General features: G+C 35.1%; 1 protein-coding gene across 5 annotated transcripts in view; it reads right to left on the bottom strand.

The window, feature by feature from the left end:
* GALNT13 (polypeptide N-acetylgalactosaminyltransferase 13) overlaps positions 1-17,971 on the bottom strand; it is an 812,973-nt gene that overhangs the window by 248,214 nt on the left and 546,788 nt on the right. For all 5 annotated transcript variants that reach the window (XM_069080111.1, XM_069080110.1, XM_069080113.1 and 2 more), the window contains one exon: positions 6,847-7,027. In XM_069080111.1, the coding sequence (XP_068936212.1) occupies positions 6,847-7,027 (181 nt within the window). The remainder of the gene's footprint in view (positions 1-6,846; positions 7,028-17,971) is intronic.

The raw sequence follows: 17,971 nt of genomic DNA, 5'->3' as shown, positions 1-17,971 counted from the left end.
TTATTTAAGCAACTGGGGTTAAGTAACTTGTTCAAGGTTACACGGCCAGGTGTTTCTGGGTGGGTGCTAAGTGTCTGAGCCTAGATTCGATCCCCAGGTCATCCCAACACTGGGGCTGGTGCTCTTACTTGCTGTGCTACCTGGCCGCCCCTACCTCATTTATTTTAACTGAATTAAGGCTTGTTCTTAGATGGTAACTTGAACTGAGGAACTTCAACTCATGGCATTCTAATCATTTAATCATTAGAATAGGGATGGTTTGTGAGGAAAGGAGAAACTTCATCATACCGATGTGATTGATTGTGCTGCTGAATTTTATTCTACTTGTGTTAGCTACATTGTTGATAATACACTTTGTTTCTAATCTAAACAAAATAATTTTAACAGTATATGAGATCTAAGTGAATGTTAAGCCTAAGTGCCTAGATATTAAGTGGAAAAATTTTTAGTGGGATGAGATCTAAGAAAAAATAGAGAATCCTAAATCTTGGTTCCAAATAGAATCTCAGGGAGTAACAAGCAGGAAAACTAAGAAAAGTTTCTCCTCAACACCCCCCCCCACAAAAAAACTCCACAACAACTACTCTCTAATGATGCTACATATCTCAATAATATATCTTATGTGCTAATTGTAAAGTTCCTTATTTTGTCAAACTACTCACATGCCCAATGTGAATGCTTCTGATAAAACATGTATTTCCTAATAGCAAAGCTATGCTAAGGAAATAAGCATAATAGTTCAAAGGCATATGCTAATTTCAGGTATGCTGCATTTTCTGTTCAGATGAATTCATGTTAACTCAACCAAAAACTTATATCCCTGGAGAAAAGAAATCTTTTTTGCTGGAAACATCAAAACCCATGCTTATGAGATCAGCCTGTGAGAATTAGAGCTATATTTCTATGCATTACAAAGACTATTAAGCACTAAATTGATAACTGATTATAAAATATTTTTGTCTTACAACTCACATTGTGCTGAAATCTTTTATGAATTATAGGTATAGAATTCCTGACATGAATTAATGTAAAATGTGCATATATATATATACACATATTTACATATATACATTCTTATTAAGACTTCTGAGACAACTTCTGTAAGTATATATTTGCATACTTACTATCTCAAGGATCAAATAACAAAACATTACCACTCTACATATGTTAGGGTTACAAATAAGAAAGAAAAGAGTCCTTGCCCTCAAAAAGCTTACAATCTAATGGGAGAAGACAAGACACAAAAAAGAATCTGAAAAAGCTAGAAAAAAAGAGGGAAGCTTTGAGATGACAGGAAATAGCTGGGCTGTGGGCTCTTTTAAATTTAAATTCCTGGGAGGATATTTTTTTTCTTTGCCCCCCAGTTCTCCAATCAGATGACCCAAGGCTCCAAAGGGTACTGATGTGGTATGGGTAGAAAAAATGATGTAATTTGATTGTTTTTAATAGACCAACCAAAAAGTAAAATAAATGAAATTATTTAAAAATAATGGGATGAGGTAGAATGGTGGCAGTGATCCTGTAATCTAATCCAATTTCCAATCTGTGGGTTTTATATCCTATTTTAAGTCTGAGATTTGTTTATCTGAAATATAGATCAAAATAATTTGATATTTTCAAACATGAACAGAACATTGACAAGACTTTTCAACAAATACTTTAGAAATGCTAAACCTTATTTTCAATTTGCTTTAGTCCCAAAGAAGCTCACAAACAACTGACCATCAGGAAAAACAACAAAAACCACCTTGAGGAACATGAAGAAGTCCAGTTGCTTCCATCAGTGGAAATATAGATAGAAACTTATTTTTAAATAAAGGAAACTTTGTGGAACAGCCAGCATTTTAGATAAATAAACAATTTTATGACCATACTTAAAACTTTTTAGTTCTCTTAACTCTTACCTGAGATGAAGGAGTTTTCTATTTGTAAGAGAAGTTATTCTGTGATGATTTATTCCCATATACATCAGTTCTTTTCACAGGATTTGCTAGCACAATCATACTGTCTCAAACTGAAATAGTCCAATTACCAGTAAAAACAAACAAACAAACATAAACCCTGTTTTGGGCTTTAAGAACCTACAAGGTTTTGGAAAATAAATGCTGTTGCTTCAGCACCTACATCCTTAGACCATTACTTGGGAAGCAACTAAATTATTTTAAAATTATCATTAGAAGCCATTATAGAAATAAAGTAGACAGGGGTCAAAGTTTTAAAGCCTAAATTTTCTCCTGGCCAAAATTAAACTACCAACACACTCATCCAGAAACCATACAGAGTCCCTGACTGATGTTTTCACCGTAAATAGGACAGAAACAGCTCAGGACATTTAGCTACATTGTAAAGGCAAATGACAATAATGATAAAACATTATATTATTATGACAGTCATCCTTAATCATAGTTATTTACAACCATAGTCAATTCCCTAAAAGAATGGCAAATGTCAGAAAAAAATAAGAATTCCTACACATGTAAAAAATGACATTATTAAAAATTTATCCTTAGGCTTCTGAATCATAAATGCCACATTGGATGATGGCATTATTATATGCATAACCTCTTATTCATTGTATTTCTTTTCAATCTAATTTACCTCCTAGTTGGGAGTAGTCTTGGGAGTACTACCCATCTTTGGTAAAGACTAGAGGTCCCAAAGAACAGTAGAAATTAAACTAAATGACTTCTAGAAGCAATCAAATTCATACACATTATATTCCATATTCTTAGGGAACAGTCTTAGCATTCCCCACTGCATCTGTCTCTTCCCTATACACAGAAGAGAGTAGGCCAAGATAATGTTATATGACAATAGGGGAGAACATGGGAAAATAATGCCTTTCCTGTAAGAATTTAATCTTTTGACCAGAGTAGAGGAAATGGCAGGGAAGTAGAGAGGAAAAAGAAAGGATTAGGATCAAGGAGGTTACAGAGCAGATGGACAGATAAGGAAAATCAATAGGAAAGCAGACTTGCAAACAGGTCTAGCAAAAGACCCTAGATCAGCAGAGGAAGTTGTCATTACTAGATGATAACATTCATTGACATGATATAGACTGATCAGAGTTGATGGAATTTCTAGAATGGTGGAATTCCCACAAGGCAAAGGTGACTAGTCTAAGAGGCATGATTTGCCTTGGCTATCTATGTATGTGCCCCCCACCATATATGTCTCCTACCCATTAACCACTCCATGCTTGCTTCATGGATAGATACATACATACACATACACAAATATATATATATTCACATTCTGTGTCTTCTGCCAACTGGGTGTGGTAAACTATGAGAACTGATAAGAATATAATCTTCCATTCACCAGGACTAATATCATAAAATGGGAAAACCTTGTCTTGCCAAATGTCATCAAGGTGACTTAGAAGATAGAAAGTCACAAAGACTTGAATTCAAATCCTTCATAACTTATTAAAACTTTATAACCCTGGGAAAGTAACTGAAAATCTCTCTGGCTAAGTATTTTCATTCTTAAGATGGAGTGATTAATAGCACCTACCTCACATGGTCATTGTGAGAATCAAATGAGAGAAGATATGCAAAATGATTCACAAACCTTGAAGTAATATAGAAATACTAGCTATCATTATCAATTAAAACAGTATAATTCAGCCATATTAAGTACAAGTTAGTTGTTCATTTAAGAGCTTACATTGCTGCCCTTAAAGGAAACTATTTGGTGTAGCTTAAAGTTGCATTTTAATGAGGGAGACAATATGCAAATAACTACAAATGTATAAGATTTATACAGTGTAAATAAGAGACAATTTTAGAGGGGAGGCACTGGAATTGGAAAAAAATGGGAAAGAATACTTGATGAAGGAGAGGTTAAAGTTGAACAAGAGAAGCCAGAGACAAAAGAGACCAAGAAGAAAGAGACAAAGAGGGAGAGAGTTCCAAGCAAAAGGTATAACCATTGAAAAGGCAGAGATAAGGGGCGGCCAGGTGGCTCAGCGAGTAAGAGCACAGGCTCCAGTTTCGGGATGACCTGGGGATCAAATCCAGGGTCAGATACTTAGCACCACACCCAGAAATAACTGGCCGTGTAAGCTTGAGCAAGTTACTTAAACCCAATTGCTTAAAAAAAAAAAGGCAGAGATAGAGATGGAATCTCTTATGTAAGGAAAAGAAAGGATGTCAGTGTTACTAGACCGTAGAGTTTATGGAGGAAAGTAAAGTGCTAGAAGAGTAGAAAGAGTAGGAAGGAGATGGGTTGTGAAGGATTCCAAGCAAAACATTTTGTATTTGACCCTTGATGAAATATGGAAACATGGGGCAACTAGGTGGCACAGTGAAGAGAGCACCAGCCCTGGAGTCAGGAGGAACTGGGTTCAAATCTGGTCTCAGACATTTAATATTTACTGGCTGTATGACCTTGGGCAAGTCACTTAACCCCAATTGCCCGCTTTTCCCCCCTCCAACAAAAAAGACAAAAAAGAAGAAAAGAAATATAGAAACACTTGATTTATTAAATAAGGAAGCAGCATAGTCACAAGTGTTTTGGAAAGATCACTTTGGCATCTGAGTCTAGGATGGACTGAAGTAGGGAGCTATTTGAGGCAAAAACACCAAACAGGAAGCTATTACAATGGTCCAAGCATGAGCTGACAAGAGTCTGAACTAGGTTGGTACATGTGTCAGATGTTAAGAAGATAGAATTAATAGGACTTTACAAGAAATTCAATATTGGAGTGAGTGAGAAGAGTGAGGGGAGAGAAGGTGAGTGTGACATCTAGTTTCCAACATTGGTGAATGGGAATTTGTTGGTATTCTTCAAAGTTAGTTCAGAACAAAGGGAGGTTTGGGGGGAAATAATGTGTATATTTCTAGACATGATAAATTTAAGATTTTTTTTTGGACATTCCATCATGGACGTCCATAGGAAACTAAAGGTATGAATCAGAAAGGCAAGGGAGAGGTGAAGGGCTAGATAAATAGAATTGAGAATCATCTGCATAGAGATGATAATTCTTTTTGTTATTTACATTGCTTGGTATCTCATGTGCTTTGTAATTGGCTTCATGACTTTTCCAACATCTGGTACCAGTGTTATAGCATTTGAGGTCACCTTTGAATGGCATAATTGTTTACTCAAAATAGCAACATCACACCTGGGACAGTAGCAAGGGGCTATTGAGTTTTCAGAGACTTTGGGGACTACATGTTAAATCTCACATTGCTTTATGACGTCATTAATGCTCAAACAGGTCATTGATATGGAGAAATTTTGGTTACCAAAAGGGAGAATTTAATCCCATTTTCCTTTCCTCAAGGTATCTCCTCCTTGCCCCTGACTCCTCCCCACACATTCTTTTGGGCATAGTAAAGGCAGAATCCAAACCTGGCTGTGCAGACTAATTCTGGGGCATGTAAAACAGGCTACAGAAAGGCAGGAGAAAATTTCTGCATATTCTCTAAATGTTATTATTATTTTTTTGCTTCTTAAAGTCCCTAGCTTATATACAAATAAGTCCATTTTATAAGAACAGTAACTCTCAAAATAATACTTATTAAGATGTGAAAGCTGCACTTTTTACCACGTACAAACACTCCCTGCTGAGCAACATAATGACATTAGTTTCAGATACTATGTTCCCTTTTAATCATTTAACTGTTAGGCTTGTCATTTTACAACACAAACCACTGTTTGGGAAATGCTCCTACAGAGAATAGTTATCTGCCTTTCCCCCCTCCCCCCCCAAATGGAAAATAGTGCAGATTTCACACTTACTTTAAAATGATATTTAAAAATGATATTTGTTATCAGGAATAAATATGATTCATAGGTATAAGATCAGCATCAATTACTTATCTTCTGAAATCCCAACTTGCATGTTATTATGTATAGCATTTACATTTCCTTTTTCTATTTCAACCAACTTCTTCTTTGCTATTATACATTTCTACTACCATTTCATTTGAATTCTAGCAGTTACATCAAATGAAAATGAAAAGTTGCATAAATGTCACTATCTCACTGTGAATTTTATATACTGTTGATAAAATATATTATGTGAACATCTGGGATGGGTCTCTACTGCAGAGAAAAATAGATCTGTGTGTGAAATAGTATTTCTGGCAATAGCTTCCTTACACAGAACAGGTATGCAAATGTGTGGAAAAAAAGGCTATCTCCTAATTACACTTTTATATACACGTTGTCCTCATTTTTCCTCTCTACAAAATAATGTTGAATCTGCATGTAAGAATTCTCCTTTCTTCAAAATCTCTGCTACAGAAGGATCCTCTTGATTTGACACACATTAAAAAAAAAGAAAAGAAAAAAACAGAACATGTCAAATAAAAACAAAAACTGTCTTAAGACAGGTGATCTATATGACAAAAACAAAATGGGGACAAAACCAGGGATAAGCCCTGGGACAAAGTATCAAAAATTCTCAGATTGCTCCTGTGTAGGTCTAAAAATCTCTCATTAACCAATAGATGAATTTAGTGTCCACATGTCAGGATAAGACTCCAAATCATGTTAATGACCCATCTTTCAAAGTTATTTACATCATGTCCTTCTCTCCTCCATGATACTGGTAAGAAAAAAAAAATCAATGTTTGGGATTAAATGAGGTATTTGAACTGCATAATATTGTATTTATTACACTGTATAATTCATATTTTAGATTTAAAATTACTTTATCAAGAAGATCTTTGCAAAAAGTTAGGCTTCTCTTTATCTGAATAACAAATAGACTTATTTGAATAGTCACCATCAACATAAGGAGATCCAACAAGGAAAATGTCTATATTTGCATGGAATTCCAATTTTTTCTTCTACAAAAGGAACAAACAAACCAAAACAGTAAGAATTGCTTACCTGGGGATATGATATAGAAGAAATCTTTGAATTCATCCATCCAGACTTCTGCTAGCCTCCTATTATTTTTATTGATGACATGACCGGTTCCCCCTGGAAATGTATATGGGGTTGCCTTGCGAAACACATGACCCACATGAGAACAGGTTACAATTTCTAATGATCCGCCACACTGCCAAATCTGAAAAGAGGAAGAAGGGAGGAGGAAACCATATGAGCCTTGTAAATAAACCAATGAAGATGGAATAAGAAGCATGGCTTTAAAAGACAATACACTATTAGATTTTTAAATGTTTATTTGAAATTATGAAGATATTCTGAACTGTAATTTAAGATATATCATTCTGAGATAGACATATATAGACAGGATTTTATATGAAAAATTAACATATTTATTTTTAGCAAAGAATTTTAGCTTTTCTCCTCATTGAATTTTGGCTTTCTAGCTGTTTGGCATATTTATAAAATATAGAAACAATCAGATATAGTGATTTTTAGTGTGTGGTTCTAAATTACCAAAATCTGTCAGTCAACCTAATTGTGTACACACACATACACACTTATGTGTGTATATGCATATATATATACAAATATATACATACATATGTGTATGTATGTAGTTGTTTGTGTTTTTAAAAAGTATCTTTAGTAAGATTTTCTAACTCCTTTTTTCCATTTGACCAATTGTCATTTTTAAAGTATTATTTTCTTCAGTATTTTTCTCCCTCTTTTACCAAACTGTTAATTTTCTTTTCATAAATTTCTTCTTTCACTCTCATTTTTTTTTTTTACTAATTTTTCCTCTGCTATTCTTATTTGATTTTGAAAATCATTTTTTTAGGTCTTCTAGGACTTGTTAGGTTTTTGTCCAATTCATATTTTTGTTTGAGAATTTGCTTTTATCTATTTTGTCTTGATTGTCTTCTGAGTTTGTGTCTTGATTTTCACCATGGTAGATTTTCATGGTTAGGATTTTGTTGTTGTTTTCTCATTTTTCCCACTCCACTTCCTGATTTTGAACTTTATGTTAAAGTTGGGCCCTGCTCTTGGAATTGGGGGGCATGGTCCAATGATATGAAGGGGGCCTGTTCCAAGCATTAGGCTTTTTTGCATTGCTTTTTTCAGAGCTAGTTCTGTGAATCTGAAATTTTTCAGAGCTTCCAAGGTAGTGTGATCTGGGAAGAAGAGTGGTCCATGCTCTCCTGCTTTGTACTCTGGTCTTTACCCAGGAAGGGCCCTAGATTGGTTGGGATGACAATCAATTTTGCTCCTCAGGATCCCTGATTTCCTGGGACCAGAAGTAATACTGCTTATTGAGGCCCCAGTTCCCTTGCTACAAGCAGTGATACTGCTCCTCAGAGCCCCTTTTCCTTCTTGGGTAAAAATGTTCGTCTCTGCTCTGAAACTGGGACCCAGAAGTGAGCATAGGTAATTTAGTTGCCAAACAATTTCCAGTTCTGCATTTAGTACTACTTCAAAGGACCCCTGTAATCTCTGACCAGTTCCCTAACCCATTTACCATCTATGACTTGAGAGTTCCTGAAGCTATTGTCGATTTGGTCACCACTATCTAATCCCACCACTGATGTTATATTCACAAGTGCCCTGGGCCAGCCTCCACTCCTGTATCACAGATATCACCTTCCAAACTTCTAAGCTGTCTTTGGTTAGAAGAGTGTCTTGCCCTCATCTTTAATTGGCACTACCACTCCAGAATTCTCTACAAGGCATTATTTTAAAATTGTTTGGAAGAGAATATTGGTATTGAGGTTTGGGGGTATAGGGGTGCTTGAGACCCCAAAATACCAACATGCTGGGTAATGCCAAATAAATTCGACTCTAGTCTTCTCTCAGCCAAAGTAAAACAAAGTTTATTAAAGATTTGCCATAATGGGTAGAGTCTTAAGAAGACTAAGTATTTGTGATGCATGTTGACAAGTAGGCCAGATTAAACTCCTCCAGATTGAATTTGAGCATCTTCATGGAGGTAAAATGGATATTATATACAGAAAGACTGTAGGAGGGATGTAGGGATGGTCTAGAGGTGGAGATTGGAGAGGGTCTGTAGGAGGAGTCTAAGAAGGATCTTGATGGAATTGAGGTCAGATTCTAGGAATGGGATTAAGGGTGGGGAATAGCTGAAGGTTACCTGGAGATGACAGACAATAAAGGGCTAGGCTAGGTTAAGGGTAACAGATTTGGATCTAGCAATAATGAAAGGCTTATGGCCTCAGGCAAATGCCTCATCAAGTGAGAAGATTCCATCAGAATGCAAGGGGATTCCCAGAACCTTTACCCCATTGTTGAAAGAGCTTGGTTGAGTTCTTCTATTCTGCCAAACTAGAGGTACTTAAGAAAAATGTGACTTGGGATCCTATGAAATTTCTCTTTTTAGGAAAGGGTGATCTGATCTTAGGAAAGTGTGGAGGGGTATAAAGCAACTAAACTAAAGTAGCAACTGTTTTTTAGCCTCAGGGTATTTCTGTATAACAGCTCAAACTAGCTGGAGTAAGGAGGCAGTCTATAGGCAAGTAAAGGTTTGGATGGATAAAGGAAAATAAATCTGGTAGCAATCATGCTGGAAACAAAATAGAAAACCAAAGAAAAGGATCATGGGAGTCTAACCTTGGCCTCTAGAGAAGAGCAGGTTGTCAACATGAGAAAAGGTAAAAAATTAAAATGTCCCCAAAAGAAAGACCAGATGTTACATCTATTTAATAGATTTGCTTTCAGCAAACCTGCTAAGATTAAAAGTAAAAAGATGGCTTTCTGGGTCAATTTAGTAAGTGTTAAAGTCCATGGGAGAACCTCTTATGGGTCAAGGAGAGAGAGAGGGATCTTTTTTTTTTTCCATAGCACTAAAGAACAAGGAAAGGATTCAAATAGTTTATAGCTGGTTACACTGAAAATGCAATCCTTCAAAGCTTAAATTTCCCAGGAAAAGAGAATACAAAACTCAGAGAAGTATACACTTCTTTTGAGGATAAATAAGTCAGAGTTATGCACCAAAAACCCACCAAAAAGATCTAGTTATTGATGCAAATCAAATACTCCTCAGCTTGAAATCTAGATTTTATCTTGAATTCAGGCTAAGTAGTATTTGTGTAACTGACTCTGAAGTCAAGATCTTGAAAAAGGAAAGCCAGGAAGGGAACAAACATTTATTAAATATCTACCTTAGGTCAGGCATTATGATAAGTGATTTATAAATATTATCTCCTTTGATCTTTACAACAATTCTGTGAGGTGCTATTATTATCACCAGTTAGCAAATAAGGAAACTGAGGCAAGTAGAAGTTAAGTAACTTCTCCAGAGTCATATAAGTAGTTGGTATCTGAGGTCAGATTTGAAATCAGATTTTCCTGATTCCACATACTGCCACTCTATCCACTGAGCCAGTTAGCTACTCATGGGACTATGTATTAAGACTTTTATACTTGCAATCTTTCTTCTTTGTTTATCTTAATCTCTTTCTCTAATACTTAATGGTAATTCCTCCTTCCTTGGAACCCACCAACACCACTCTTTTAAGTAAAAAAGGATTTCCATTTAATAAGCATATTCAGTTTCATGAAAACTCTTGTATTATCATAAAAAAATCTAAATTGCATTTAATATAACTTAATAGAAAACATTGATTTTAAATTCAAAATTTTCCTTCAGGATTCTGTGCTTCTTTAGGAAAAAACTGAGACGCTGGGGTTAGAAACCAAAAACTCATTATCTTTATTAAATAATTTTGCAAAAAGAGCTATATAATATTTCCCCATTATTCATGTAATATTGGATTTGTGATACCTATGCCATCAACTTTTATGTGTATAAATAAAAATTATATGACCACAAACACCCATTCTACCCATTCTAATTAGGATAGGGATAGGAATTGGTCATAAAATTGCTAGCTATGGAAAAGCTGTAAGAAAAGTTAATAAATATTCATAAAGTACTTACTATGTGCCAGATACTATGCTAATTCTGAGGATGCAAATAAAAGCAAAGGGAAATAAAGCCTCTTGGAAGGTAGAGACATATTCTAACAGGAGAAGACAACACATAAAAGGAAGCTGAAAAGTAGTACAAAGGAAAGGTTCTAGAAATGTAGACCTGGTGAAGAAAGAAGTGCAGAGAGACAGATATGAGGCCAAGAGAGAATGAAGATGTCATCATGGCCTGCCAGGTGCCCTTCCTTCAGATGAAGAATCTGGGAGAAAATGATCAACTAAAAGAAGAGGATGCAGAGGTAGAGAGAACTTCTAAGGTGACAAGGCTTCTGGTGAGAAGTGGGTAAGGCAGATTCTAGGTTTTAAAGGCTGTGTGGACATGGGGAAAAACAAAGTGCAGAAAGAAATGGAGCAAAGCCTAAAATGGAATAAAAGTTGCAAAACTCTATAACCCTAGAGCTTCCTCAAGCATTGGTGTCAGACTTAAATAGAAATCCCTGGGGGCTCCATATGGACTAGGAAGACCACAAATTAACATTATAAAGTAGAGCATTTTTATTTATTTTGTTAAATATTTCCCACTTACATTAATTTTTTTTCCAATTACACATATAAACAACTTTTAACATTCTATTTTTTTAATTTTGAGTTCCAAATTCTCTGTCTCCTAAGTGCTCATTGAAAAGGCAAACAATTTGATACAGATTTATACATGTCTAGTATATTATAGTATATAACAAATCTAAATTGCATTTAATAGAACTTAATAGAAAATTTCCATATTAGTCATATTATGAAAGAAAATATAAACAAAAAAAAGAACAAGAAAAGTAAAGAAAGTGTTCTTTGTTTTTTAAGTATGATTCAATCTACATTCAGACTCCATTAATTCTTTCTCTGTTGGTAGACAGCATTTTCGATCATGTCTTTTGGAATTGTCTTAGATCAGCATATTGGTGAGAATAGCTAAATCTATCATAGCTGATCATCATAAAATGTTGCTGTTACTGTGGGCAATGTTTTCTTGTTCTGCTCACTTCACTTTGTATCAGTTCATGTAAAATTTTCCAGATTTTCCTGACATCCATCTGTTTGTCATTTCTTACAACAGAATAGCATTTCATCACAATTACATACCACAACTTGTTCAGCCACTCCCCAACTAAAGGACATCCCCTTAATTTCCAATTCTTTGCACCACTAAAAGAACTGCTATAAATATTTTTGAAGACATAGGTTCTTTTCTTTTCTCTTTTTTAGTTTCTCTGGGATATAGACCTAACACTGGTATTGCTTGGTCAAAGGGTATGCATCGTTTTAAAGTTCATTGGAAATAGTCCCAAAATGCCCTCTAGAATGGTTGAAACAACATGTAACTTCACCAATAGTACATTAGTGTTTTCATTTTCCCACATCCCTTCTAACATTCATAATTTTTCTTTTCTGTCACATTAGTCAATCTGACAGGTGAGGTAGAAGTTCAGCATAATTTTAATTTACATTTCTCTCATCAAAGTCTTAAAGCATTTTTATATGACTATAGATAGCTTTGATTTCTTTGTCTGAAAATAGCCTGTTCGTATTCTTTGACCATTTTTAATTGAGGAATAGCTCTGATTTCTATAAATTTGACTCAGTTTTTTATATGTTTGAAAAATGAAGTCTTTATCAGAGAAACTCACTGTAAATATTTTTTCAAAGTTATGATTACCAACTATGTATTTTCTTTCATCCTATTTTCCCCATTTATCCTGCTCTCTCTGTCTCTCTCTCTCTCTCCCCCTCTTTCTTCTCTCCCTCTCTCTCTCTTTTTCCCTTTAACCTTGACTTTTCTCAAAAGTGTTTTGCTTTTTATTTTTACCTACCCCAACCTGCCTTGTCTTCTATCAGCTCTACCACCCTTCCCTTATCCCCTTCCCTTCCTACTTTCCTGTAGGAAAGTTTTACTTTTACCTCTTTAATGGTAAGGGGATTTGAAGAGCTTTCATGCCCCTTGAACTTGCTGATGTAGCAGGAAGGTGTGGGACAGGAAGGAGGCAGAGCCAAGTAGGAGTTGGGCTGGAGCCAGCATGGTAACTGGAAGCCACAGCAGCAGTGCTAACTCCTTTTTTTTTTTTAGCCAGCTAGAATTTCTGCCAAAGATGCCTTCTGAGGACTGCCAGGGACAGGAACTGTAAGGGGGTGGGGGGGAAGGGGCTGGAGTTGCTGGGACTAAGCTACATGGAGGCTTAGCAGTTACTGTGAGTGAGGAGAGGAAGATCTTTGCCTGAGGTAGCCTGTTCTATTTTGAAGGCTTGAGAATGTGAATGTTGACTGCATTAACTATGTGTGCCAACTCCATGGCTACTGTGATGGCTTTGACTTTCTGGTTTTGGGACTCAGTTTGCGGGTATTTTAATAAATGTTCTAGCTATGTCCCCCATGTAGAAAGCCTGTTACATTTTGTGATTAATAACCATATCAGCATATTTACACTTACCCTAGGCATCGTAAATACTGCATTATTGATACAACCTCCCAATTGAATGTGTATATTATTCCCTCAGACCCAATTCTGAGGAGATTAAAGTTACTGTGCTTCCCTCCTCACTTCCCCTACTTCCCCCTCCACCATAAAATCTCATTCAGAACTCTTTCATGTCAGATAATTTATCACAGTTTACCTCTTGTTTTCCCCTTCTCCTGGTACATTCTTCAATCTTCTCTCTCTCTCTTTTTTTTAAGATTATCATATTATCCCATGCTTCCTATGTATTTTCCTTCTAACGAAAAAAGTTTTTAGGAGTTATAAATATAATTTTCCCATGGAAGAATATAAACAGTTTTACCTTACTGCTGTCCTTATGATTTATCTTTCCTGTTTACCTTCTTATGCTTCTTTAGCATCTTGTATTTGAAAGTCAAATTTTACATTTAGCTCTGGTCTTTTACATTTAGCTTTACATTTATCATGAAAACTTGAAAGTCTTCTATTATTTTGAATATCCATTTTTCCTCATGAAGAACTATACTCCTTTTTGCTGGGTAGGTAATTCTTGTTTGTGATCTAAGCTCTTTTGCCTTGTGGAATATCATATGCCAAGACCTCTGATCCTTTAATGTAGACGCTGCCAAATCTTGTGTTATCCTTCCTGTGTCTACATGATACTGGATTGTTTCTTTTTGATTGTTTGCAGTATTTTCTACTTGATTTGCAAGTTCTGGAATTTAGCTATATATTCCCGGGAGTTTTCATTTTGGGATATCTTTCAGGAGATGATCATGGATTCTTTCAATTTTTATCTTGCCCTCTGGTTCCAGACTATGAGGGAAGTTTTCCTTGGTAATGTCTTGAAAGATGATGTTTACACTATTTTTTGGATCATGACTTTCAGGTAATCCAATAATTCTGAAGTTCTCCTCCTGGCTCTATTTTCAGGTCAGTTGTTTATACAATGAAATATTTCACATTGCATTATCTTCTATTTTTTTTCCAGTTTTTAAATTTTGACTGTTTAATGTTTCAGGAAGTCTATAGCTTCCACTTGCCCAATTCTAACTTTTAAAGAATTAGGTTTTGTTTTGTTTTTTTAAGCAAACTTTTATACCTCCTTTTCCATTTGGTCAATTTTATTTTAAGTTTCTTTTTCAGTATTTTTTTTTTTGCTTCCTTTACCAAGCTGTTGACTCTTTTATCATGATTTTCTTGCCTCATTCTTATTTCTCTTCTCAATTTTTCTTCTACATCTCTAACTTGATTTTTAAAATCCTTTTTGAGCTCTTCTATGGACTGAGGCCAATTCAGGTTTTGTTTTGTTCTTGGAGGCTTTGGATGTAGAAGCTTTGACTTTGTTGTCTTCTTCTGAGTGATTGTTTTGTTCTTCCTTGTCACCAAAGTAACTTTCTACAATCCAATGTTCTTCTGTTTGCTCATTTTCCTGCCTATTTCTTGACTTTTAACTCTGTGATAAAGTTGGTCTCTGCTTCCCAAGTGGAGGAGGCATTGTTCCAAACTTTGGGTTTTTTGTTTTGTTTTGTTTTGGTGCGACTATTTTCAGAGGTAATTCTGGGGACCTGTAAGTTTTCTGCTCTTCCAAGGTGGTATTATCTAGGGAGTTGTGTGTTTACTAATCTCCTGTACTGTCTAATGGTTTGTGAGTGACCACAGACATTCCTTTCAACTCTGATCTCCTTGAACTGCAAGCTTTGCTGTTCTAGTTCTCTTCATATTGGGACTAAGACCCAGAACTGTGACCCAGATGTAAGTATAGGCAATGAAACAGAGCTTGCCCCAGTTATAGCTTGAATTTTATTGCCATATTGTATAATAGTGGTAATAATGAGCATTCTGGCTTCACCCCTGTTCTAATTGGGAAGCCTTCTAGCTTATCACCATAATGAATAATGCTTGCTGATGGCTTTATAAAGATAATACTTATCATTTTTAAGGAAAGATACATTTTTTCCTATGCTTCAGAGTTTTTAATAAAAATAAGTTTTGTATTTTCTCAAAAGTTTTTTTTCCCTGCATATATTGAGAAGGATTTTTGTTGGTTTACTTAGTAATATGGTCAATTATGCTGATTATTTTCCTAATATTTAACCAACTACACATTCCTGGTATAAATCCTGCCTGGTCAGAGTGTATGATTTTCATGATGGACTGCGGTAATCTCCTTGCTAATAATTTATTTAAAATGTTGGCATCAATATTCATTAGGTAAATTAGTCAATATGCTTTTTTTTCCTTTTTCTGTTTGCTTTTCCTGGTGTACTTACATCAGCACCCTATTCATGTTGTAGAAATAATTTAGTAGGACTTTGCCTATTTTCCCAATAGTTTATATAGTGTTGGAAGTAGTTGTTCTTAAAATTTTTGGTAGAATTCACTCGTGAATCCATCTATTCTTCATGATTTTTTCTCCCTTAGGGAGGTCATCCACGGCTTCTTTAATTTTTTTTTTCTAGGATAGTGTTATTTGAGTATTATATTTGCTCTTCTGTTATTCAGGGCAATTTATATTTTTGCAAATGTTCATTCATTTTATCAAGGTTGTTAAATTTATTGGCATTTAATAGGGCAAACTAGTTCCTAATAATTGTTCTATTTCTTCTTCATTGATGGTGAATTTACCCTTTTCATCTTTGATACTAGTAATTATAAAATAAATAAATCTTTCATTTTTTCAATAAAAAAATCTTTCATTTTTTAGATCAAATTACCCAAATGTTTATCTATTTTATTGTTTTTTCCCATAAAACCAGGTGCTAATTATATTTAATATTGTAGTATCATCCACTGTGACTAACTTAGCTATTCTCAGCAATGCAATGATTTCAAGACAACTCTGAAGGACTTATGATGCTATCCATCCCCAGAGAAGGAAATAATGGTGTCTGAATACTAATTGAGTAATACATCTTATATTTTCTTTATTTTACTTGAATTTTTTTTCTTTTCTGTTTTATCCATGTTTTCTTTCACAAAATGAATGTTATGGAAACATTTTGCATGACTACATATATAAAACCTATATTAAATTGCTTGTCGTTTCAATGAAGAGGGTTGTGAAGGGAGAAAGGGAGAGAGTTTGGAACATGAAGTTTTTAAATAAATGTTAAAATTGTTTTAACATATAACTGGGGAAAAGAAAATTCTAAACAAAAAGGAAAAAAATATCCTTTATGAGCTCTTCCAGGAAGTCTTCTTCTTTTTTAAATTCTGAAATCAATTCACATTTTGTTTAAGCTTTGAATGTGGCTATTTTGACATTGTTGTCTTCTGAGCTGGTGTGTTGATCTTCCCTGTCACCACAATAACTTTCTATAGTACTGTTCTTTTTTTTCTCACATTTTTCCAGATTGTCTTTTGACAATTAATTTTATGTTCAATTTAAGCTCTGCTCTTAGGATTAAGGGAGCTCTGTTTCAAGCTTCAGGTTATTTTTTATATTTTGTATTGTTTTAGCTAGTCCTGGGCATCTGTAAGTTTTACATTTTTTCAAGGTGGTATGGAATAAGGAGAAATATGATCACTGCTCTCCTGGCCTATGCTCTGGCCTGTGCAAACAAAAAACATTATTTTCCACCAGAGTTTCTTCTTCTACTAGTACCCCTTCTTGTTCTGGGATTGGGACCTGGAAACAATTATGGGCAATGAAATACACTCCTCCATCCAGTGGTAGCAAAGGGTCCCCAATAATCTCTTTTTGATTAGTTGTCCAACCCCTTTACCTGGGTTGAGAGTTCTATAAGACATCATTTCTGATTCAGTTGTCCCTAAAACCTGCTCCTGGGTTACATGGATTATTGGATTTCACTCCACTCTCATTGCAGTGAAACAAATCTTTCCTGACAACTTTCTAAGTTGTTGTGGGATGATAAAATGTCCCACCATGGCTCTTTTTCTTCTGCCACTCCAGAAATTGTTTTGAAGCATTATTTTAAAGTTGTTTTGAGGGGAATCTGTGAGAGGGTTAGTGAATCCCTGCCTTCACTCCAGCATCTTGGTGCCAATTACATTTTATTCTGATTTGGAACAGATTCAGGAGTTTCTAGGATGCTTCGATAGATGTGAGTTTAATACCTCTAATCTAAAACATAAAAGGTAGAGACTCTTCAGAGTTCCAGAGGAGATCTTAGAATGCTGGAAGTTCTCTGAATTAAAGAAACTGCTTGTCCCCAAAAGAACATAAGCCTTTCTTATCACCCTGTGAAAGATGGATTTGTGCTAAAAGGTCTTGACCCTCCTTCAGTGATCTGAGAGTTAGAAAAAATAAACTCTGCCTAAAAGAAGAACTATATGAACCTAAAGGAACACAGAAAAAAGAAAATCAGTTTTGCCTAGAAGAAGATGCAGAATAAAACTGTTCTATAATATCGAGGATGCATGAGTTATCCTGCACACATGAGTTTCCTTGCTCATATTGCTTCTCTGGGGGCCACACTCCCCCATTGACATTCTGCGCATTCATAGAAGAACCTAGATAAATTAGCATATTATCATATTTTGATTATTCCTGCTCTTAGATTCTATTTAGTAATGCTTAGGATAATTCTTGATGTTTATTTATCATTTAGAAAACATTTCACTTTTAAGAGGTAATGACATCAGTGTGACTTATTTTGTGTAAATGAAAAGCATACCAGTTTGGGCTTGCAAGCTAACATGGCAAGTAACAGAAGGGTATCTCCTTTTACT

This window comes from Petaurus breviceps, unplaced genomic scaffold (assembly GCF_028583685.1).
Source record: "Petaurus breviceps papuanus isolate PSGF00001 unplaced genomic scaffold, PetGlider_PUasm1.0 91133, whole genome shotgun sequence".
In the NCBI taxonomy this organism is placed as follows: domain Eukaryota; kingdom Metazoa; phylum Chordata; class Mammalia; order Diprotodontia; family Petauridae; genus Petaurus; species Petaurus breviceps.
This window is presented reverse-complemented; position numbering and strand designations above follow the sequence as displayed.